This window comes from Mauremys mutica, chromosome 1 (genome assembly GCF_020497125.1).
Source record: "Mauremys mutica isolate MM-2020 ecotype Southern chromosome 1, ASM2049712v1, whole genome shotgun sequence".
NCBI lineage: Eukaryota > Metazoa > Chordata > Testudines > Geoemydidae > Mauremys > Mauremys mutica.
The window spans coordinates 137,681,159-137,705,608 of NC_059072.1; the positions used below are offsets into that span (position 1 = coordinate 137,681,159).

At 47.7% G+C, this 24,450-nt stretch overlaps 1 protein-coding gene across 2 annotated transcripts in view; it reads right to left on the bottom strand.

Moving 5' to 3' along the window:
• The window catches only part of MFAP5 (microfibril associated protein 5), a 43,841-nt gene that overhangs the window by 12,802 nt on the left and 6,589 nt on the right, over positions 1-24,450 (bottom strand). The window contains exons 2-3 of one of the 2 annotated variants that reach the window (XM_045001672.1): positions 3,348-3,474; positions 2,803-2,865 (exon numbers count right to left, since the gene is read on the bottom strand). In XM_045001672.1, coding sequence (XP_044857607.1) covers positions 2,803-2,863 — 61 coding nt within the window. In that variant the 5' untranslated portion in view covers positions 2,864-2,865; positions 3,348-3,474. Of the gene's footprint in view, positions 1-2,802; positions 2,866-3,285; positions 3,590-24,450 lie in introns of those variants that run through there. The other variant, XM_045001671.1, reaches the window with a different exon arrangement.

Below are 24,450 nucleotides of genomic sequence, written 5' to 3' on the forward strand. Positions count from 1 at the left end.
GCTGCTTCTTTAAGCAGCTCGAAACAGGTAAAAGTTTTCTGCTAAAAAAAGGGAGGAAGAAAACATCTGCATAACTGGGGCGGGGGGGAGGGGGGAGAATTGGTAGGAAAAGGCTGGTGATACAGGGTAGTGCAGAGCAAATTAGAACTAGGACAGCTGTAGGAATGACCCACTGTATAGTGTACCCCACTGGCCCTGTCAAAGTGTGCCCTATACACTATGCCCTTGAGCATTCCACCAAAGTTATCACTGAAGTCACCAGGAGCTTTGCCGGAGTAAGGACTACGGGATTGGGGATTGAGAGCTCTATTTATCTCTTACTTCAGTAATAGTTACTTGTATCCTGCAGGGGGAGAATTGGGCCCGTGGGCATAATCCTACTCTGCCGAATTTCAAGAGTTCTCTCAGGACCCTCTGTGTCCTGTCCCAATGGAGTCCCCAGCAATGGCTGTGCAGCTATCCGCCTTCACTGGCCACTGATCCAGGAAGTGCCAGGTATTACACACATCACCCAGGTACAATAACCCACTGCTTCTCAAAGCTGTTCCTACTCTGGTCCATTTCTTAATGGTAACATGCGAAAGGGGAAAAACAGGGTTGTGCCCTTTTTTCTCTCTTTGTGATGCAGGTCTGAAATGCTGAACTTATTTATAAAGTCTGCTTATTTTCTACATTAGAAATTCACTTCTTATCTAGCCTTTCCTCTCCAGAAGAATGACAACTAGAAAATTGGTCTGATTATAAAATCCAAGTAACTAAGAGGGAGAAGGATTTCTTGTCAGGCTGTTTAATTTGTTTCCTTGTATTAACACCTACTTAATTCAAACACTTAGGAGGAAAGCACTCATTGTTAAAGATGAGAACCCTCACCCCCAGGAGGGTGAAAAAGCCCCACTCCAGTTATCTAAATCTCCAATTAGCCCTTCAACAAAGCAAAGAGAGACCAACCTGGACATTCCTGATATTTCTAAGAGCTTGTCTACATTTGAAATGCTTCAGCGGCACTTGCTGCAGTGGTGCCGCTGTAGCACTTCAGTGTAAACACTACCTAACCGGACAGGAGAGGGTATCTCACTGGCATAGGTTATGCACCTCTCTGAGAGGCAGCAGCTAGGTCAGTGGAAGAATTCTTCTGTCAACGTAGCGCTGTCTACAACAGGGTTGGGTCAGCTTAACTACACCGCTCAGGGTGTGGATTTTTCACACCCCTGAGTAACGTAGCTGGGTTGACCTAACTTTTTAGTGTTGACCTGGCCTGGGGTAAAAAACAAGGAGGAAAAAACCCTTTCAAGATTTGTTTGTGCATCAGAAAAACACCAAAAAGGACACAACCTCTTTTTCTTTTTACTTTGCAGGTCACCTTTAAGATCAATATTGTGCCAGGGCTGCCTCTCTTCCCTGCTCTGTCAGTCACCAGTTCATATTTGCTCTGTGATAGCAACAGTACCTGCTTATGGGAAAAAGTACTATTAGGATCAGAAACATGCCAGATCCAAACAGCCACTGAATAATGGGGATGTCCCTCTCTTGATCCAAACATTTCAGCACAGGCTGATCCCTAATGATGGGAGAATGGAATAAACTTGCTTTAATGTGAAGGGTGCAGCTGTCGGGCTATATCCCCTATTCCATACCTATCCCCTGGTTCTCTCTTTCCTTGGGTACAGCTCTCTCTATCCATTAAGATGGAATCATCCCTCATTCTCTTCTCCACTCTCTCCAGCTTACTCTTCAGTTTGGTGCTCCTTTCTCTGATTTTGGTGTCATCTGCAAATTTAATCCCATCGGAATTTATGCCAAAGAAACTCAGAGCACAGACAGACATGAAGCAGCAGGTGGAGAGAAGCTTGGAATCCTGGGCTTAACTGGTCAGAAAAGCCTCTAGAAAGCCAATGAGGCCAGGAATGAGTAACAACCAGCAGGAAGCATCAGTGCTTGAAGACTGATAGATGTTTTTCACCACTGTGACAGAACAAGTTCCACAGACCAGATGGAAGTGCTCTGCATACCCGGTCTGAGACGCTGCCCCAGGCAGTGTCTGGGAGACCAGGGTTCCAAATGTCTGCTGCCCCCATCATATGCAGCTGAGAATACATCGTGCTCCCCCTCCTGAGCACATACTACAGCTACACCTTTTTCTAAACATTGGTCCTAAGCCACCTCTCACATACATCTATGTCACGTCTGTGTAACTCATTGACTCCAACGAGCCGCTCTTGATTTACACCGGTGTCAGAGGAGGCTCATAATATTTAGAGGAGCTGTTCACTGACGACTCCATCTCTGCCTGGCCACTCCAACCTGTTTCCACGCATCCCATCAACCATGCAAAACCAAGGGAAATGGCAGCTATGCTTGGTAGGGGAACAATTTGCAAACAGGTTTCAGAGTAGCAGCCGTGTTAGTCTGTATCCGCAAAAAGAACAGGAGTACTTGTGGCACCTTAGAGACTAACAAATTTATTTCAGCATGAGCTTTCGTTAGTCTCTAAGGTGCCACAGTACTCCTGTTCAATTTGCAAACATGCATTTCCCCTCCGTTCACTCCCTGAACCTCTCTCTGCTCCTATCCATGCTGCTTAGGAGAAGGAGAACATATGGGCACTGATCACTGCTTCTCAAACGTCCCTCCAGCATTCTCGCCATCCTCTCCTGCACTCTCCCCTTGTTCTTTCCTTGTCACTCTCCATCTGTGTGTGTGTCCTTTCCCTCTTGTCACTGAACAGTGGTCTCTGTGTGAGCCTCCACGGGGCAAAGAAAGGGGAGAGAGCCCTGATGTGGCTCCCATAGAGTGGTGACTCACCGGCTGGGAGGACAGAGAGGGCTATGATGCACAGCAGAGCACGGGCTCCAAAAGTCATCATCCCTACAAAGTGAAAGAGAGAGAGAGGTCAGGTGAGAGTCTGGCACAAACCGCACCAGGAACAGGGAGACCTTCCCCCTGCAGGCCAGACACTGTCCTCACCCACTGACTGCAAATCCCTCTCCCAGATGCAGTCCTTCTCCTCATCCTCTCTCCCTCCATCTATCTCCCTCCTGCTCTGTCATTGCCATTCTTGAGCTCCTTCCCCATACATTTTGGATTGGAGATAGCATCCTGTCTGCCTTCGTTCTTTCTCCTTCCACCTCCCCTCTCAATTCATTTTCTCTCTCCCTCCATTTGTTCTCTCTCCCCATCCATCCACCCCAAACATTCATCCCCTCTCCCTTTCTTTTTCTCACCCATTTGCTCATGATATTGCCTGGAACCCTTAGAAAAGTTTCCCATCATTATCCCCCTCCTCTCCCTTCTCTCTGGACCGTATTCTGTGGGGTGTTGGGGAAAGGGATAGCGTCTCCTTCACTCACTGTTGTCCACGATCTCCACTCTCTTCGGCTGCAGACGCTGTCTCTTCCCCCTTTGGCTGGTCCTCTACTTTGGCTGGAGTGTGAGGCACACTCAGCCACTCCCAGAAAATGTTCCACTTTTGGTTGTCTTCAAAATACGATTTTAGCAAAAAAACAGAGAGAAGTAGCAGGATTTGGTGGTATAATGCGGATGGAATGAGAGGGAGGGGGGTGAGGAGAAGCAGCCCACACCCTCATTCCAGTTTATTATGATCCAAAGAGAGCCAGCTCCTCCTGTTCCCTCCGGATGGGCCAGTGCCAGGGATGGATTCCCAGTATCTATGTCACACACGTGTGTCCTATTTCACTCTGCCATCCAGCGCAGAAACCCTCTCTCCCTCTCATCCGCTGCCTTCTCTCTCCTGGGTCTCTCCCCTTCTCTTTCACTCCCTCCTCTGTCACACTTTTTTCCCCCTCACTCAGCTGTTTGCTCTTACCCCATTGCTTTAGGTTATGGCTACACTGTAAGCTCTCTAATGCAGGGGTTCTCAAACTTCATTGCACTGTGACCCCTTTCTGACAACAACAATTATCACATGACCCCAGGATGGGGGACCGAAGCCTGAGATCCGCCGGCCTGGGCGGGGGGACCGAAGCTTGAGATCAGCTCAAGATCCCCCGGCCTGGGCAGGGAGCCAAAGATGAAGCCTGAGCCCCACTACCCCAGGTGGGGGAGCCAAAGCTGACTCCCAAGGGTTTCAGCCCTGGGTGTGGGGGCTGAAGCTGAAGCCCATGAGCTTCAACCCTGGGCGCTGGGGCTCAGGCTTTGGCTTCAGCTCCGGGCCCCAGCAAGTTTAACACCAGCCCTGGTGATCCCATTTAAATGGGGGAATGACCCACTTTGGGGTCCCAACCCACAGTTTGAGAACCACTGCTCTAATGTAACCGCTCTAAGGTGACGGGAAAGAGCTCCCCCATCAGCTTAACTGCTCCAACCCCATGAGTGGCGGTACCTATGTTGGTGGCAGAAGCTCTCCTGCAGACATAGCACTGTCTTACACCAAACCTTAGGTCGTGTAACTTACGTCGCTCAAGAGGGTGGCTTTTTCACACCCCTGAATGACATAAGTTATACCACAGTAAGTGTAAACATAGCCTTAGTCTCTTTCTTGTCCATCCTATCTTCCTGCTATTCTCTTGTGCACTGAAGTACTGCCAGGACTCACCTGGATTTCCCTAACAAATGTTTAACTTTTATTAAAAACTCCAGAGCTTAGAAATCGCAAGAGTCATTCTCCCCATGCCAGAGGAATGCACTCTTCTCACTACCTGTCCATAAACTGCTCTGCTCTGTCACCCGACAAATTAACGAAAAAGCACAGGTGTGGCTGCAACACTGTACCTGCTGTTGTCTGCTCCCAGGCACTCCTAGGTAATGGGAATCACCAGGGCCCTGGGTTCTGATTCAACCACCTGCCATATTCTCAGAGTTGATTTACTAGTGTCAAATATATCCCTGTTTAAAGCACATATCCATCACCATCTCTTTGTTTCTCTCTCCATTTTCCTGTTACTCTCTCTCTCTCTCTCTCTCTCTCTCTCTCTCTCTCTCTCTCTCTCTCAGAGGACTGTAGGAGTGAGGCTGAGAGTGGCAGTGGTGGATTAGCACTGGACCGATGGAGCCCGTGCCCTGGTCAATTGGGGGGCCCTGGAAAAAGATCTGCCATTGGGTGGCGGAAGCATAGAGCCCCTGGCAGAGGCACTGGGCTGGTGGGGTAGGGAAAGCCCCAACACCCCAAACCAGGTAGCAGCACCAGGCAGGGTGGGGGAAGCCTCCGTGCCCTGACCCTGTTCCTGGCAGAAGCCCAGGGAGGCGTGGGGGAAGCCTCTGTGCCCCAACCCCAGTTCCCTGACTCTTACTCCCTGCCACGGCCTCAGGGTTGGGGGAGCTGTCACTCCCTGCTGTGGCCCCGGGGCCATGGCAGGGGGAACAGAGCTTCTCCGGTCTCAGATGGGCAGAAAGGAGCAAATGGATTGCTGGCCGCAGTGTGTGTTTGGGGGTGGTGGAAGGGGTTGGATTGTGGGTGGAACAGGTGTGGGGCTGCAGGTGGAAGTGGCAGTACAGGGTGTGGCCATGGGCGGGGCTGCAGGTGGAAGGGGTGGAATGGGGGTGGGACTGAAGGCAGAAGGGGTGGGGAGGGCATCCCCAACTTGCTCTGGCCCAGGGCCCCACAAAATCTTAATCCGCCTCTGGAGAGTGGGTGTGCTTTGCTGTTCTTTCTGCTGGGGATATGGGGTTTTGGTTTTTTGTGTTTTAGTTTTGGAGTTTGGGATTTAATTTCAGGACTTCTTTTGTTTTAGCAAGCTTCTGTCTCCTCTCTGGACTTGGGGGACAGAGACCTCTGTTTGTTGCAGATTCTGAGGGTTTAACACATGGCCCTGGGTTGTGGATTTTACCTCCAGACTCTGCCTATGGGCGGGAATGTGTTCTAGCTGAGGGGAAGGTGATTGGGTTTAAAAATGTGATGTACACCTTCCACATGAGTACAGTTGTTGTTGTGTTTGTTGCCTCGTTTAGCCTTGTTGAGCAGGTGGATGTGGAGGGGATTGTTGTGCAAGGTGTTTTTGTCCCTGTTTTGCTGCTCCCAACACCTGGTGTTAAAGTCACTGTCTCTATTGTTCCTCCTTTTTAGGAAATAAGCAGTTGGCTAGAGACCTGGATAGTTATGGCAAGATCACTAGCCCTATCAGGAGAATTAATTTGGGCTACAAAGCCCCGGAGGCACAGCATGTCTTGTGCTTTCATAGGCAGGTACAAGAGCAAACTATCCCACTGCGTAGGATAGATAGGAAGTATGGCACGAGACCACCCTGGTTTAACCAGCAGATCTTCAATGATCTGAAACTCAAAAAAGAGTCCTACAAAATGTGGAAAGTAGGTCAAATTACAAAAGATGAATATAAAAAAAATAACACAAGTATGTAGGGACAAAATTCGAAAGGCCAAGGCACAAAACAAGATCACATTTTCTAGAGACATAAAGGGTAACAAGAAAACATTCTACAAATACATTAGAAGCAAAAGGAAGACCAAGGACAGGGTCGGACCATTACTCAATGAAGGGAGAAAAACAATAACAGAAAATCTGGAAATGGCAGCAATGCTAAATTACGTTTTTGTTTCTGTTTTCAGCAACAAGTTTAGTAGCAATTGGACATCTAACTTAATGAATGCCAGTGAAAATGAGGTAGGATCAGAAGCCGCAATAGGGAAAGAACAAATAAAAAATTACTTAGACAAGTTAGATGCCTTCAAGTTGGCAGCGCCTCATGAAATACATCCTAGAATCACAGTCTCTCTAGAATACTCAAGGAGCTGACTGAGGAGATATCTAAGCCATTAGTTATTATATTTGAAAAGTCAAGGAAGATGGGAGAGATTCCAGAGGAGTGGAAAAGGGCAAATATAGTGCCAATCTATAAAAAGGCAAATAAAGACAATCTGGGGAATTATAAACCAGTCAGTTTAACTTCAGTACCTGGAAAGATAATGGAGCAAATAATTAAGCAGTCAATTTACAGACACCTACACGATAATAAGGTGATAAGTAACAGTCAGCATGGATTTGTCAAGAACAAATCATGGCAAACAAATCTAATAGCTATCTTTGACAGGGTAACAAGTCTTGTGTCTGGGGTGGGGAGTGGTAGATGTGGTATATCTTGACTTTAGTTGCGGCTTTTGATACTGTCTTGCATGACCTTCTCATAAACAAACTAGAGAAATACAACCTAGATGAAACTATTATAAGGTGGGTGCTTAACTGGTTGGAAAACTGCTTACAGAGAGTAGTTATCAACGGTTCACAGTCAAGCTAGAAGGGCATATCAAGTGGGGTCCACAGGGATCAGTTCTGGGTCTGGTTCTGTTCAATATCTTCATCAATGATTTAGAAAATGGCATAGAGAGTAAACTTATAAAGTTTGCAGAAAATACCAAGCTGGGAGGGGTTGCAAGTGCTTTGGAGGATAGGATTAAATTCAAAATAATGTGGACAAACTGGAGAAATGCTCTGAAGTAAACAGGATTAAATTCAATAAGGACAAATGCAAAGTACTCTTCTCAGGAAGGAACAATCAGTTACATACATAGAAAATGGGAAATGACCGCCTAGCAAGGAGTACTGTGGAAAAGGATCTAGGGGCTACAGAGAATCACAAGCTAAATATGAGTCAACAGTGTACCACTGTTGCAAAAAAATCAAATATTCTGGGGAGGTATTAGCAGGAGTGTTGTAAGCAAGACACAAGAAGTACGCTCTACTCTTCACTGATTAGGCCTCAACTGGAATATTGTGTTCAGTTCTGGGCGCCACATTTCAGGAAAGATGTGGATGAATTGGAGAAAATCCAGAGAAGAGCAACAAAAATGATTAAAGGTCTAGAAAACATGATCTATGAGGGAAGATTGAAAAAATTGGGTTTGTTTAGACTGGAGAAGAGAAGACTGAGAGGGGACATGATAACAGTTTACAAGTACATAAAAGATTGTTACAAGGAGGAGGGAGAAAAATCGTTCTCGTTAACCTCAGAGGGCTTAAATTGCAGCTAGGGTGGTTTAAGTCAGACATTAGGAAAAACTTCCTAACTGTCAGGGTGGTTAAGCACTGGAATAAATTGCCTAGGGAGGCTGGGGAATCTCCATCATTGGAGATTTTTAAGAGCAGGTCCCTTCCAGTTCTACAATTCTATGATTCTGTGTTAAACAATGCTTCCAAAGTTTTAAAGGTTTCCCTGAAGTATAGGATTGGGAAGTGTGACTACATATGTGTTTGTTGCCACTGGGACATGACCGGTTTTCATTGTGGGAGTCTGTGATTGATTGTATAAATCCCTCACCAGGGAACCAAGTGTTAACAAGCAGCTTTGGGCCCAGAAGATCATGCTCAGCCACACCTGCTGGGCATGCTCAGAATGGAGGCAGAGCTTAAAGGGGGCTGGCCCAGCTCAGGCAGAGCAGGGGCGCAGTCCTGTGCTGGTAGTTCCTGCAGAGAGCCCACAGGAGCCCCACACTACCAAGACCAGACCCCACTGCAGAGCCACTAAAGGTCCCTATGGTGACTAGGGCCAGGAGGCCACAACTGAAGAAGAGCCTCCAGATCACAGTCAATGAGGACACACATACACCCCCTCCGTGAGTTCATAACCCAACCCTTGTTGTGGCTTTGGAGGGGACTGAAGATGTGGTAAGAAGTGACCCAGGCTCGAGGGTGTCTGCACACTAGGCTGCAGATCCAACTGGCCAGCCACAGGGCCTTAGGTTGCACCCGCTGGAATAGCAGATCCTGGGTTCCCCTAACGCCAGCCTTAGACTCTCAACACTAGGCAATACCACTGGGGCTTGAACACCAAAGACCCTGACAACTGGTGGTGAACATGGGCATCAACTGAGTTCCGAAAGAATGATGGCGCCTACCGACAAAACTGGCCCAAAGGAGACCACGGACACAGAAAAGCTGCTTAAATGGATAACAGTGAGCCAACAACAGCAGGCAGTCCAAAAACAGCAACAACAAGAGGCAGCTACTGCAACTGATAGCTGCCAGCAGCAACAGCTAATCCGAGAGCTGGCAGCACAGTGGCAGGAGCAACAGCAATACCTATGCAACAGTAGCAGAACTCCTGAAGCCCCAGAGGACATCTAACGCTGCATTGCCAGGACACTCAGATGATGTCCCTCCCCCTGGGCTGCTCGTCAAGCTCACAAAAATGGGCCCCAAGGGTGACCCAGAAGCCTTCTTGGCCACCTTTGAGGAGCTGGCTGCTGCAGCATGCTGGCCATAGGAACACAGGGCCATCTTCATAGCCCTGTATTTGATGAATCATAGAATCTCAGGGTTGGAAGGGACCTCAGGAGGTCATCTAGTCCAACCCCCTGCTCAAAGCAGGACCAAACCCAACTAAATCATCCCAGCCAGGGTTTTGTCAAGCCTGACCTTAAAAACCTCTAAGGAAGGAGATTCCACCACCTCCCTAGGTAACCCATTCCAGTTCTTCACCACCCTATTAGTGAAAAAGTTTTTCCTAATGTCCAACCTAAGCCTCCCCCTCTGCAACTTGAGACCATTACTCCTTGTTCTGTCATCTTCTACCACTGAGAACAGTCTAGATCCATCCTCTTTGGAACCCCCTTTCAGGTAGTTGAAAGCAGCTATCAAATCCCCCCTCATTCTTCTCTTCTGCAGACTAAACAATCCCAGTTCCCTCAGCCTCTCCTCATAAGTCATGTGCTCCAGCCCCCTAATCATTTTTGTTGCCCTCTGCTGGACTCTCTCCAATTTATCCACATCCTTCTTGTAGTGTGGGGCCCAAAACTGGACACAGTACTCCAAATGAGGCCTCACCAGTGCTGAATAGAGGGGAATGATCACATCCCTCAATCTGCTGGAAATGCCCCTACTTATACAACCCAAAATGCCATTAGCCTTCTTGGCAACAAGGGCACACTGTTGACTCATATTCAGCTTTTCATCCACCATAACCCCTAGGTCCTTTTCTGCAGAACTGCTGCCCAGCCATTCGGTCCCTAGTCTGTAGCAGTGCATGGGATTCTTCTGTCCTAAGTGCAGGACTCTGCACTTGTCCTTGTTGAACCTCATCATATTTCTTTTGGCCCAATCCTCTAATTTGTCTAGGTCCCTCTGTATCCTATCCCTACCCTCCAGCATATCAACCACTCCTCCCAGTTTAGTGTCATCTGCAAACTTGCTAAGGGTGCAGTCCACACCATCCTCCAGATCGTTAATGAAGATATTGAACAAAACCGGTCCCAGCACCGATCCTTGGGGCACTCCACTTGATACCGGCTGCCAGCTAGACATGGAACCATTGATCACTACCCGTTGAGCCCGACCATCTAGCCAGTTTTCTATCCATCTTACCGTCCATTCATCCAGCCCAGACTTCTTTAACTTGCTGGCAAGAATACTGTGGGAGACTGTATCAAAAGCTTTGCTAAAGTCCAGAAATAGCACATCCACTGCTTTCCCCTCATCCATAGAGCCGGTTATCTCATCATAGAAGGCAATTAGGTTAGTCAGGCATGACTTGCCCTTGGTGAATCCATGCTGACTGTTCCTGATCACTTTCCCCTCCTTTAAGTGGTTCAGAATTGATTCCTTGAGGACCTGTTCCATGATTTTTCCAGGGACTGAGGTGAGACTGACTGGCCTGTAGTTCCCTGGATCTTCCTTCTTCCCTTTTTTAAAGATGGGCACTACATTAGCTTTTTTCCAGTCATCCGGGACCTCCCCCGATCGCCATGATTTTTCAAAGATAATGGCCAATGGCTCTGCAATCTCATTGGCCAACTCCTTTAGCACCCTCGGATGCAGCGCATCCGGCCCCATGGACTTGTGCTCGTCCAGCTTTTCTAAATAGTCCCGAACTACTTCTTCCTCCACAAAGAGCTGGTCACCTCCTCCCCATACCGTGTTGCAGAGTGCAGCTGTCTGGGAGCTGACCTTGTCTGTGACGACAGAGGCAAAAAAGGCATTGAGTACACTAGCTTTCTCCACATCCTCTGTCACTAGGTTCCCTCCCTCATTCAGCAAGGGGCCCACACTTTCCTTGACTTTCTTCTTGTTGCTAACATACCTGAAGAAACCCTTCTTGTTACTTCTAACATCTCCGGCTAGCTGCAACTCCAAGTGTGATTTGGCCTTCCTAATTTCACTCCTGCATGCCTGAGCAATACTTTTATACTCCTCCCTGGTTATTTGTCCAATCTTCCACTTCTTGTAAGCTGTTTTTTTGTGTTTAAGACGAGCAAGGATTTCACTGTTAAGCCAAGCTGGTCGCCTGCCATATTTACTTTTCTTCCTACACATCGGGATGGTTTGTTCCTGCAACCTCAATAAGGATTCTTTAAAATACAGCCAGCTTTCCTCAACTCCTTTCCCCGTCATGTTATTCTCCCAGGGGACCTTGCCCATCAGTTCCCTGAGGGAGTCAAAGTCTGCTTTTCTGAAGTACAGGGTCTCTGTTCTACTGCTCTCCTTTCTTCCTTGTGTCAGGATCCTGAACTCAACCATCTCATGGTCACTGCCTCCCAGATTCCCATCCACTATTGCTTCCTCTACTATTTCTTCCCTGTTTGTGAGCAGCAGGTCAAGAAGAGCTTTTCCCCTAGTTGGTTCCTCCAGCACTTGCACCAGGAAATTGTCCCCTACACTTTCCAGAAACTTCCTGGATTGTCTGTGCACTGCTGTATTGCTCTCCCAGCAGATATCGGGGTGATTAAAGTCACCCATGAGAACCAGGGCCTTTGATCTAGCAACTTTTGTTAGTTGCCGGAAGAAAGCCTCGTCCACCTCATCCCCCTGGTCTGGTCTGGTGGTCTGTAGCAGACTCCCCACCACGACATTACCCTTGTTGTTCATACTTCTAAATTTAATCCAGAGACTCTCAGGTTTTTCTGCAGTTTCATACTGGAGCTCTGAGCAGTCATACTGCTCTCTTACATACAACGCAACCCCCCCACCCCACCTTTTCTGCCCTGCCTGTCCTTCCTGAACAGTTTATATCCATTCATGACAGTACTCCAATCATGTGAGTTATCCCACCAAGTCTCTGTTATTCCAATTCCAATTGGGACCTGCCCAAGTCATCTAAGGATCCTGGACCCCATAGAGGTACTGAATTATGTTAAGGTAAAAGCAGCCATTTTAGATTACATGGTTATCAAACCTGAGACATTCCACCAATGTTTCAGGAAGGAAAAATACCCACCGGGAGCCTGGTCGGGGTAGTGGCAACAGTGCCTGAAAGAATAGTGTTGGCACTAGCTGGACCCTGAGAAGCAGACTGGAGTAAAAGTAGCGGAGCCTATCATGCTGGAGCAGTTCATCCAGGTTCTCCTGGCTGGTGGGAAAGCATGGGTGAAGCGCCATCGACCAGCAACACTGGCAGATTCCATAATCCTAATGGAGAATTATGTGGCTGCAGAGGGTCCGGCCTCACTGATACTTAAGACCAAGGCACCTGAACTCAGGACACTGACACATAGTGGAGGCCAGGCTGGGGGAGAGCCCAGGATTGCTCAATTGGACGCTCCACTTCAGATTGCTCCCATTCAAGGGCCAGACCTCGCCACCAAGGTGGAGCTGAAAGGGGACTAAGGACCCTGGGAAACCCCACAACCCCAGAGGAGGGCCAGCCAGCTGCAGCTCCACAGGATAACTGTTTTGAGTGTGAACAGAAAGGACATTTTAGGTAGGAATGCCATTTTATGGACTGCAGCTATGGCCAGACCTGGACTGCATACACTAGGGCTTGCAGACAGAACCCAGCCAAGATGCTAATCCTAGTATGGGTCATTGGGTCTAAGGTAACAGGCCTGGTAGACTCAGGATGCAACCAAACAATCGTGCAAGAAAACTTTGTTGAGTCTCTCAACAGGTCAAGCACTCCCATCTATCTCCAGTGCATACACTGGGACATTTAACCCTACCCCACTACGGAAGTGCAGCTGAGGGGAAGGGGCTACACCAAGACCTACTGGATAGGACTATTGGGCACCCTGGTCTACCCCAGGATACTAAGGCAGGACTGAAAATGGTTAGGGGGGTCCTGAAATGGTGGAGCGGAGACCCCCCAGTAGAAACCAACCCAATCCCAGAGGCGGTTTATGGGGCAGGCCAAGATGGAAGACCACGGGGAAGTTCCCTCCTGTCAGCCAGGAATATCAACCCAGCTGACTGCTAGCTCAGGGGCACCTAAAGGTGTAAGTCCTATATGGCTACCTAAGAATGAAGATTTCATGCAGGAACAGCAACAGAACCAGATTCTGAGCTGGGCATGGGAGCAGATAGCCTTCTCTGATGGAGAGAAGCATAAATCTCAACAACTAAAGCAGTGGTCCCACTTCAAGCTTTGGAATGAATGGCTTTACAGGGTAATGTGGGACCCCCAAATGCAAGAGACAGCTCCTGGTCCCCAAAAGGTTCTGCCAGATGGTTCTTCACCCAGCACACTCGGTGCTGTGTGTGAGACACTTGGGGAGGGAAAAGACATTGAAGACAGTGGCCCTCAGATTCTTCTGGCCGGGGATACACAGAGAAATATGCAATTTTTGTGCCTCGTGCCCTGAATGTCAGCTGGGAGGACCCAAAGGGACACCCTGGTTCCACTCCCAGTGGTGGAAGTACCCTTTGAATGGGTGGGCATTTAGTGGGGCCCCTTGAGAAAAGCACATATTATTTGATCGTGGACTATGCAACACAATACCCTGAAGCTATTCTCCATCTTCTTCTGCAGCGTGGGGCATGGGTCATTTGCACGTTTAAACTAGTTGTTAAATCATGATTAAGGCTAAGATTTTATCATGCATATTTTTAGTAAAAGTCACAGATAGGTTACAGGCACTTAGTCCTGCCATGAGTCCAGGGGACTGGGCTAGATGATGTCTTGAGGTCCCTTCCAGTCCTATGATTCTATGAATAAAGAAAAATTTATGGAAGCCTGTGACCTATCTGTGACATTTACTAAAAATATTCATGACAAAATGGGGAGCTGCAGGCTCCCCACATCACCCAGGGGGGCCTGGCTCAGAGCTGCAAGATCCCCCCACTGCCCACGGCAGGACTCAGAGCTCCAGGGCACCCTGGCAGCCCACAGCAGCTTGGAGTTCCGGGACACCCCGACTGCCCATGGCAGCCGGGAGCTCTGAGACATCCCAGCCGCCCATGGCAGCTCCATGCTCTGGGACTCCCGCAGCAGACGGGAGCTGTGGAGCACCCCCTCAGTGGCTGGGAGTTCACGGGGGCTCCGCTGCCCACGGTGGCCAGGAGCTCAGGGTCTCCCCACAGCCTGGGAGCTCTGGGGCACCCCTGCCCCCCACCCCAGCTGGGAGCTGCGGGGCACCCCTGCTGCCCTCTGCAGCTGGGAGCTCGGCCCCTGCAATTCCCAGCTGCCAGGGGTGGCAAGGGACCCTACAGCTCCCAGGCGCTGGAGGCTCAAGTCATGGAGGTCTCTGGAAGTTACGGATTCTGTGACTTCCATGACCACTGTGACAAAATCGTAGCCCTAATGATGATCTGAGGACTTGGTGAGGCCTCAGCTGGAGTGCTATGTCAAATTCTGAGCACCACACTTTAGGAAAGATGTGGACAAACTGGAGAGCGTCCAGAGGAAAGCAACAAAACTGAAAAAATGTTTAGAAAACCTGACCTATGAGGAAAAGTTAAAAAACTTGGCATGTTTAGTCTTGAGAAAAGAAAACTGAGAGGACACCTGATAAAAGTCTTCAAATATGTTAAAGGCTGTTATAAAGAGGATCGTGATCAATTGTTCTTCATCTCACTGAAGGTAGGACAAGAAGTATTGGGCTTAATCTGCAGCTGGGGTATTAGGAAAAGCTTTCTAACTGTAAGGATAGGTAAGCACTGGAACAGGCTTCCAAGGGAGGTTGTGGAATCCCTGTCACTGGAGGTTTTTAAGAACAGGTTGGACAAACACCTGTCAGGGATGGTCTCGGTGTACTTTGTCCTGCCTCAGATCAGGCGGCTGGACTAGATGACCTCTTGAGGTTCCTTCCATTCCAGCCCTACATTTCTGTCATTCTGTGACTTCAGTAACTCAGCCAGAGGTTAGGGGTCTATTACAGGAATGGGTGGGTGAGGTTCTGTGGCTTGCAATGTGCAGAAGATTAGACTAGATCAGTGGTTTTCAACCTTTTATTATTTGCAGACTCCTAAAAAATTTAAAATGGAGGTACAGACCAGTATTCTCTCAAATTTTTCCCACACATCCGGAATGAATTTTGTTATGTGCACTAATATGGAGGTGATGTGTGACGTATAACCTTCATATTGGTGTACATAAAAAAAATCATGTGCTGGGGGTGGGGCCAAGGGGTTCTGAGTGTGGGAGTGGGCTCAGGGCTGGGGTAGAGGGTTGGGGTGTAGGGGTTGAGGGCTCCGGTTGGGGGTGTGGGCTCTGGGGTGGGGCCGAGGATGAGGGGCTCAGGGCTGGGGAAGAGGGTTGAGGCGGGGTGAGGGCTCTGGCCTGGGGTACAAGCTCTGGCTGGGGCCAGGGATGAGGGGTTTGCGGTGCAGAAGTGTGCACCAGGTCTACAGTGAGGAGAGAGGACTCCCCACAGCTCTCTCTCCCTGCAGCAGCACCTGGGCTGGGGGGGAAAGGCGCCGCTCCCCAGCACGGCAGCTCCGGAGCTGGGGCCACAGGATAGGTGCCCCTCCTCTGGCCATGGCAGGTCCGGGCTATCTCTGGGTTATGGGTTTGGGCCAGGGGCGGGGCACCCCGGCTGTGGCAGGTCCAGGCCGGGACTGGGTTCAGGTCGCTCCTCTCCCAGCTGCAGCAGGTCTGGGTTGGGCCTGGATTCGGGCCAGGGGAGGGCGCCCTGGCCGCAGCAGGTCTGGGCCAGGTCTGGGTTGTGGGTTCAGGCTGGGGGAAGGGCGCCTCGGCTGTGGCAGGTTCAGGGTTGAGTTGGGGCTGGGGAGGGGTTCCCCTGCCCCGGCAGGGCCAGGCCAGGCTGGGTTTGGGCCACCCCTCCCCGATCAGGTCCAGGGCTGAGTTGGGGCCAGGGGAGGGGCACCCCTGCCCTGGCTGCAGCAGGTTGTGGGCCTGGCTAGGTTGGGGCTGGGGCTGGGTTCAGACCGGGAAAGAGGCGCCTCTCCCCGGTTCCAGCAGGTCCCAGCTGGGTGGGTTCCCTGAGCACCTGCACAGCGCTAAATAGGCTGCTGCGTGCCACACAGCTTACAGGGAACTTAGGTATGAGCCCCTTTGAAAATCTTAGACATAGTCTGTGGACCCCCAGGGATCTGCAGACCACAGGTTGAAAACCACTGATGTATGGTCATGACAACCTTTCCCAGACCCCTTACACATAGTCTGCAGACCCCACCTCCCGGGGATGCACAAATCGCAGATTGAAAACCACTGGTCTAGATGATCATGATTGTCCTTTCCGATCTTAAAGTCTATGAGTCTGTCTCCTAGGGAACTCCTTCCTACTCATCATAGACTATGCCCTGCCTCCATTGGATAAACTCCATGAAGGATACCAACACCTGGATCATGAGGTGGTACCTCTTCCTGGAGCCCTACAGCCTCCAGGTATTTCGTCACCAAGGCACACACAAATGCTGATTTATTTTATCGGGATGGAGGGTGGTTGCAGGAGGAAGACTCACCTACCAGTCTTAGCCTGAACGGGATCGTGTGTGACGGGGTATATAAGCCTCACATTGGGGAGCCAAGGGTTAACAAGCAGCTCTGGGCCCAGAAGGTCATGCCCAGCTGTACCTGCTGGGTATGCTCACAATGGAGGCAGAGTTCAAAAGGGAATGGTCCTGCTCAGTCAGGATGAGCAGAGCAAGGGAGCAATCCTACGGTGACAACTCCTGCAGAGAGGCTGCTGGAGCAGCACACTGCCTACACCAGACCCTGCTGCAGAGCCACAAGAAAACCCTGTGGAGACAGGGAATGGGGGGGCCTGCAGCTGAAGGAGAAGAGTCTCCGAATCACAGTCAGTGAGAACCACCCTCCTCTCCGTAAGTTCATAAGTCTTGTTGAGACTGTGGAAAGGGCTGAAAATACGATAGGAAGTGACCCAGGTAGGGGGCTTGGTGGCCTCCGCCCCGCAGGCCGCATGTCTGAGAGGCCGGCCACAGGGAGTGAAGCACAGCGTGAGGAGGCTATCGCAGAGATTGGGTCCCAACAGGCTCCAGATGTCTCTAGGATGTTGGGTCTGGGGCATTAGTGCCCCTTTACAACCTGGGAGAGATGGCATTACTGGTTCTGTGGCTCCTGACTCAGTTGCCTCCCTGCCTGAGCCTGACTGCGTAATGGCGGCTATGGAATCAACGGCCTGGGCTGTGGATTCTGGCTTGCTGGCAAAGCCCCAAAGCAAAAAATGGCCATTGACTGTGAAGAGAGCTCCAGTTTCTGAGGGTACAATGAAGCGGGCTAGTTTGGGCAGGGTAGACAGCACACTGCTCAGGGTGCTGCTAAGGTTGGGGACATGGAGAATGCTCACGTACTAGTTTTGCCCCCTCGGTCCAGCAGCCCTATCCCTCCAGTTTCTCTGAGGTTCCCCCCAAACCCTTGAGGTCAGCAGTGACTCTGAGCCTGAGAATGTGGGGAATGATAACCTCAGATTCCTGGGCCCTGAATGCCTGACAGAAGACATACTCTGGATGCTATTGGTAGGTTTCTGGCTGTGGCTAAGGGGAAATGTGGAGTAGAGCTGTCAGATTGGTTTCCTGAGCTTAGTCTTGTTGTGTTGTCTTCTCAGTATACTATGAGACGTGTCTCTGTGTCTGAGTTTGACAAACAGAAGTGCTACAGATTGAAAAAACCTGATGATCAAAGTGCATGTCTCTTTGACCAGCGGAAATGTTGGGGATTAATGGATATAGGAGAATGTGGTGGTTTTGTTTGAGATTTAGGAGGGAGGAGGGGTTTTCTGTTTCTGCCTTCTTTTATTTTTTCTAATGAGTACTGGTCTGATGGATAAATTTGTATGTGGCTCTCTAAATGTGAATGGGTGGAGGGACATTAAAAAAGTATGGCTCTTTCTGAGTATCTGCCCCAGAAAAAGGTGGACATTTTTATTTTTTCAAGAGACCCACACAGAGGCTGGCAACCAAACTGATTGGCTTGCTGATTGGAGAGGGGATGTTTTTTCTGGGTCATGGTTTCACTGCAGGTACAGGGACTGCCTGTCTCTCTGTGGACAACATAAAGCCTGACTGGTGGTTGTGCAGGAAGTTGTTCCAGGCCATATATTGACAGTTTGAGCTACTTTTGAGCAATATCATCTCTTTTTTTTTATTAATGTCTATGCTTCTACTATAGAGAAAGACAGGGTGTGGTTTATTTTTGTTTTTTAGCTCCTCAGAGCATAGGTGCTCTTTTGACAAACTGATTGACAAATGCGATTTTAATTTGGGGGGGTGATTGTAATTGTACTCTTAATGAGAGATTGAATAGGAATCATTTGGAACCTCATCCTCTGTCTGCTCAGTGACTTGCAACTCTTTAACAGGCTTCTGACATGACTGTTATGTGGCAACATTTTCACCCTAATGCACCGCTGTACACATGGTTGAGTGCTAGTGCCAGCTCTTTCTCTGTGGCCCATTTGGATCCTTTTTATGTTTGTACTCATCATTGGTCTTGTTTGTTTTCTAGTTGCATTGTCCCTTCTTGGATTTCAGATTATGGTTTCATTTTATTTGTGTTGTCTCTTCCTTCTATGCAAGATCATCGTCCATACTGGCATTTTAACACTCACCTTCTACAATATGTTCACTTTTGGGACTCTTTCAGTTACTTTTGGGGAGTCTGGGTTGCCTCAAAGGATGTTTTCCCCTCCTGGAGGCAATGGAGGGAGATGGATAAAATTAATATTAAATGTTTTTATCAGCAATGCACACAGCAGACAACCCTGGGCCTCTGCTGGAGTATAGAGGAGTTAGAGTTGGGGATTGTGGAACCTGAAAAAGCCTTTCATGGCAGTAATGACGCTGAATAGTCTGAGAGCTTGAAATATAAAAAACTGCTCTTGCAGAACTTGTTGGATAGCAAAGTTCCAGGTATACTGGTCAGGGCCCAATTTCAGGGCCTTTCTCAAATGGATGCCCCTACTCAGTTTTTCTTTGGCCTGGAAAAGAAACATGAAGAGCAGAAGATTATTGCCCGCTTTCAGACACTGTTGGGCCAAGTGCTTTCAGATCCTGTGGGGATTAGGAGCTTTGCTGTGAATTATGCCTGTTGCAAAAGCACCTTTCTGGCCTTTCTCTCCTTGTTCCAGCTTGTTTTCTGGTGCAAGTCTCCACACATGCTGACAATGTGATTGTGTTTATTACTTGTAATTGTGATCTCCAGGTTTTGACTGAATGTCAGCATTTTTTTGAGCAGGCTTCCTTAGCTCACATAAATTGGAAGAGTGACACATTGCTGGTGGGGATTTAGATAATCTCCAACTTTCCAATTTTGCTGGGGGCACTACTGTGGAGCCAAACTGGCTTTAATGCATTGGATATTTTGCTGGGACTTGATGATATTTTGAGTTGGAAATGGCAGGGAGTTATTAAAAAATTGGAGAGGAACTTGCAAAAGTGGAAATGGTGTTTGCCTCAACTTTCCTTCTGAGGGCAGATGTTAGTCATTAATAATTTAACTGCCTCTAGGTTGTGGCACAAATGTATTGTTTTGGATCCCCTTCCACTCTTTTAAGAAAAAGCTCAGAAGATTCATTTGGACTTTTGCTGGGATGGCCATCATTGGCTGAGGCAGAGCCATCATTGGCTGAGGCACAACCCCTGTTGTGCAATGGGGTTAAGGGGTCTCACTGATCCTTTGAGCAGAGTCACTACTTTTCAGTTAGTCTCTGTAACAGCTGTTTGGGGATAAGCCTGTTTCTTGGAAGCAACTGGCCTTTGCTTTTCTTTGGTCTGTAGGGGGTTTGGATTCTGATCAGGAACATTTTTTTGAACCTTGGGAGCCTCAATTTAGAGGTGTTACTCCGTTTTTGGAGATTTTTTTAAGCTGCGGTAACAGGACAGGCAGCTGGAGTTCCCAGGACTGCCTGCTGAATTCCTTGTTTATAACCCTGCCATGCACATTCCTAGTCTTGTTTCTTCCCTTATTGTAGCACGTGTAACAAAACTGGTTCATTTAATTACTTTACCATTTTACATGGGTCTCAGTTGATATGTTGGCTGTCAAGCCTGGTTTTCATTCCATTTGCTGGGTTTCTTGGTTTTTATCAAGAGGTGGAATCAGCTCTTCCTAGGGGCAATATTGTCCGTCTGGACAGTTGCCTCCTTGAGGGAAACATTCCTGATTATACTAATGCTTCTATTTTCCTGCCTGTTGATCCTGCTGTGGATTGGGATGTTGACAAGCCTAGCAGCTTGCTTGCCTTCAATGGGTCTTCTGAACTTATTTATAACATCTTAGTCATAAGTCACTGTTTATGCTTGTGGTAAAGATACATCATTTTTGAATGCTTGTTAATGATCCCGATACAGTATGGGGAAAACAATTTCTGGTGGTGGACTCCACCCATCCATCCTGGTGAACTGTAAACAAGCCTCTAATCGCAAAGAGGATAGGTGATCTCCAATGGAGAATTCTTCATGAGGCTAGTGCCACAAATGTATTTGTGCAGCTTTTGACTCCACAGGTGTCCATGTCATGTCCTTTCTGACACAAAGAGGAGATTATTTTTCATACATTTCTTATTTGTTCCAGGTTACAGCCATTATTTGTTTTACTTCAGGGTATTTTGTGGTTATTGTTCTTGATTTTTCTCCTACTGTATTTATTTTGACTGTTAAGTTTAGGTTCACAAATAGATCTGTGATATGCCTTGCAAAGTTTGTTTTGGGTCAAGCAAAGATGGTCATTTTAAAAAGTAGATGTAAATTAGTTGATACTGGGATTGCTGATGTTTGTTTTTTTTAGATTTTTTTAGATTTTTTTTTTTAGTTTTTTAGTGGTTTTACGCCTTCTGGAGTTTAGCTATTATACACATAAGCTATTTGGATCAATTTATTCAGTGTTAGACTATTGGAATTGCATTTTGTACTGTTCAGGGGTTGGCAACTGTTTTTGAATTTGTATTTTTGTTTTTGCTGTGTTTCTGCACTGATATTACTAAAAGTGTTTTAAAAGTCTCCCCCCTCCCCCCACAATCTATCTCCTCTATTAATCTCCCATTGTATCTTTTTCTGACTACATTTCTCGCTCCTTCCCTCTGTAACTCTTTCTAGGCATGATTTTTTTCATATATCTCCCTCTTTTTTCTTTCTCCTTTCTCTCCATCCCTGAATATCCCCAAATGTAACACTTGTTTCCATTTCCAGAAATATTTGGGGACCTGAGTGTATCATTCTTTAATGTAATTTGTTACAGTTTGAGAAGGAATTATATTCAAAGTTTATTTTCCACTGATATCCCACAGGACTTTAGAATTCCAGATATATATCCTGGTTCTGAGTCCTGGCTCCATCACTGTGCTGTAACAAGTGATGAATCTATGAGGAATTCAGGATCATTCAAAGAACATAATTTAGCACAAGAGCAATGAGTAGGGAAATCATATAAATTGTAATAAACTGGCTAGATGTACATACATAGGGCTTCTGCTTTGGGGGGTTTCTTAAGTTCATTTTTGGGGTTTATTTTGTAGGTATTTTTTAGTTCTATATAGCTGTCCAAAAATCAGGGGTTTTCTGAACTCTCACTTTGTATATACACATAATATTGTTTGAAATAGCACTATATTAAAGCACACTAGGAACTTTTAGTGTGCACCAAGAAGGGTCTATACAGCCCAACTAATGTGCAACATGTTAGTGCATTTTAGAAATCAGATCTCTGAATAGTCTGCATTATTGCTCCATGTAGACAAGCCTTTAAATACAAGCCAGGGAGCAGGGATTTCATCTTTACACAAATTACACTGGGAAAAGGGTGAAGTCAACATGAACTGAGTAACCATTTCCAGTGTTTATTAAGTAAACACCAATTTATAATTTTTTGGGTGGGGATTACCAATGTTTATCTGTTAAAACCTAAAATCAGATGCCTTATACAAGTACCATTGACCTCTACTGAAAACAGGACTCTTGCACATTGTGTCATACACCCTATACTGGTAACAGCTAATGGAGAGTCTCCTTTAGCTTAAGTGGTAAGTTCCTGTGCTTTTGGAGCAGGAGGAATGCAGTTCCATCTCTGCTGCTGCTGTGATGTTCCAAGTGGCCAAAGAGTGGGGCAAGGTGACAACCGTGAAATCCTAGATGGCCACATATGTGTTTCAAGAAGAGAGCACAAAAAGGTCCCAGGAACAGAGAAAGCAGGATCAGCTAAACAAAGGAAAGGAGAGAAAAAGACAAGAACTAAGATGCATGATTTTCATGGAAAGCTGACAGATGGAGTGCCTGGCAGCCAGCGAATCAGCTGGCAGAGAGAGTGATGACATCACCCTGTGTCCATGAGCCAGGAGCCAGAAAGCTAAGCATCCTCCCTTCAATAGCTGATTTGGCAAAATGGGCTATGGGAGGGGGCTCACCCTAGGGAACTGACTGTGTGTGGTGGGAAGAGACAGCAAGAATCAGAATGTACAGGAAGAATGAGGAGCAATTTCTGCATTGCATTTGCCATTTTGTCTGCTATTAGGGAGATGGGGAAGGGAAAGGAAGAAAGAAAGAAAGAGTTGTGTGACCATTCATATCATAACTTGAATGCACTTAAACAGCCTTGCCTTAAAAGTTTCAATATGTTTTGTGAGCCTGATGGAACAAAGTCATGACCTCTCCCTCCCCCCACTGAAAAATCCTCTCTCTCCACTCTCAGCTGGCCAGCTTCCCTACCTCTTCCCCTAACAGGGCCTGAGGCCTCCCTATTTATTGTTGCTCACTTGGAGATGGTGCTCAGTGACCTCCTTCCCCTACTACTGCCTCCTGTACCTCACAGCTCCTTCCTTTGGATCTTGGGAGGCATTGGCTGCCAATCATCCCCCATCTCCCTGGTTCAAAGGAGCTGCCAGGCATAGTCACAGTCCTGCAGCCAATCCCAAGGAAGGAAGGGCAGGAAGTAGCCCAAGGTCCCTCACTAATAAGGCAGCAGGTGATGGAAACCTTGTAGGGGAAGGCAGTGCCCCATGAGACATAGAGTTGTAACTAGGTCACCCTCAGTGGTTCTCTAGAAAATACATGCTAACCTAATAATTCATAGTGTACAAGTGCTAGAGAAATCTTCAATGTGGCCTAGTTAACACACCAGGCCTGGTGGGACGCTACCTGCCCCTACTGGTGCAGAACTGCTGCAGTGGGTGAGCCAGCACTTCCCGCCCTTAGAGACCCTTCGGAGAAGCTCCCACTGGAGATGAAAAATTAAGTCAGTGGCTAGCTGGTCCTTCCCACTTCCGGCCCTTCAAAGAGCTGGGAAGGGGACAACTGGTCCCAGGGGGCAGTGGAAGGAGGGCAGAAGGTGGAAGGAATTACAGGAGTCCTGCAGTCTATAGGGGAGCTAGTGAAGCATTCTGGGCTACACTGCTATCAATCTGTTCCATTGCAGCCAGCCAATGCAATTCTTTATGTATGGCCAAGACTGGGATTTAGATGAGGGCTAGTTACCATCAACTCAATCCATACAAGAAGGAGGAGATGCCAATAAGGTGATGAAGCAACAAAGAGAAATAGTGGAGGTGATACCTGCCACATGGGTAAAAAGAGACTCTTGGAGCCTTGGCTGTTTCTAGATCTCAAGAGAGCAGTGATGTCCCTGAGTGCTTTTGTCCACCTGCACTTGTCTAGGAGGTGGCAACTTTTTCTCTTGAACCTGGACCTCATTTCAGTAATTCAGGCCTTTGCTCTCTAGGTTGAATCGCTGCAATGTGCTCTACAGATTGAGTTCCTGAAAAGCATGTAGAAACTTCAGATGGCACAGAACGTGTTTCCCATAGGGACCATATTACACCTGTGCTCCACATAAAAAATTCAAGGTGGTTGGTTTTGATCTCAAAATCCCTTTGTGGTTTGAGTCTCTTATAACTCAGAAACTTCTCATTGTGTTCTCCACAGCAGCCGAAATCAGACATGGCACTTGGGTTAACAACCCTCAGTTTTAAACCTCTGGGGAGCTATGGGCAGGCTGTTCTTATTGAGGGGTCATCAATGTGGATTCAGTTTCCTCCCCCTTCCCTTTCTCCTCCAACTTGGTCCAACAGGGCCTGAGGTTTTTGAATTTCCAGGCAAGTTGCAAGGCTCATTTGCTTACCCAGGCGAGTTGGAGGCTTGGGGGTTGATGGAGAATGACTTTGTGATACTGGTTAGCATTGGTTTAGCCTTCAGTGACAATGAATGTATTGCTATTTATTGTGAATATGCTTGGAGGAAATTCAAGATTTTATAAACAGGACAAATGTAAATGAAAAAAGTATAGAGGATGGTGCCCTTGCACTTAGTGGACACTGGAGGGAGCTGCAGCACTCCACATATCATAGTTCACTATGATTACATTATATACCTTCGGAGCTAGGGTCCTAGTCAATTTAATTTTTTATGGCTCTTCCTTTAAATCTCCCTCT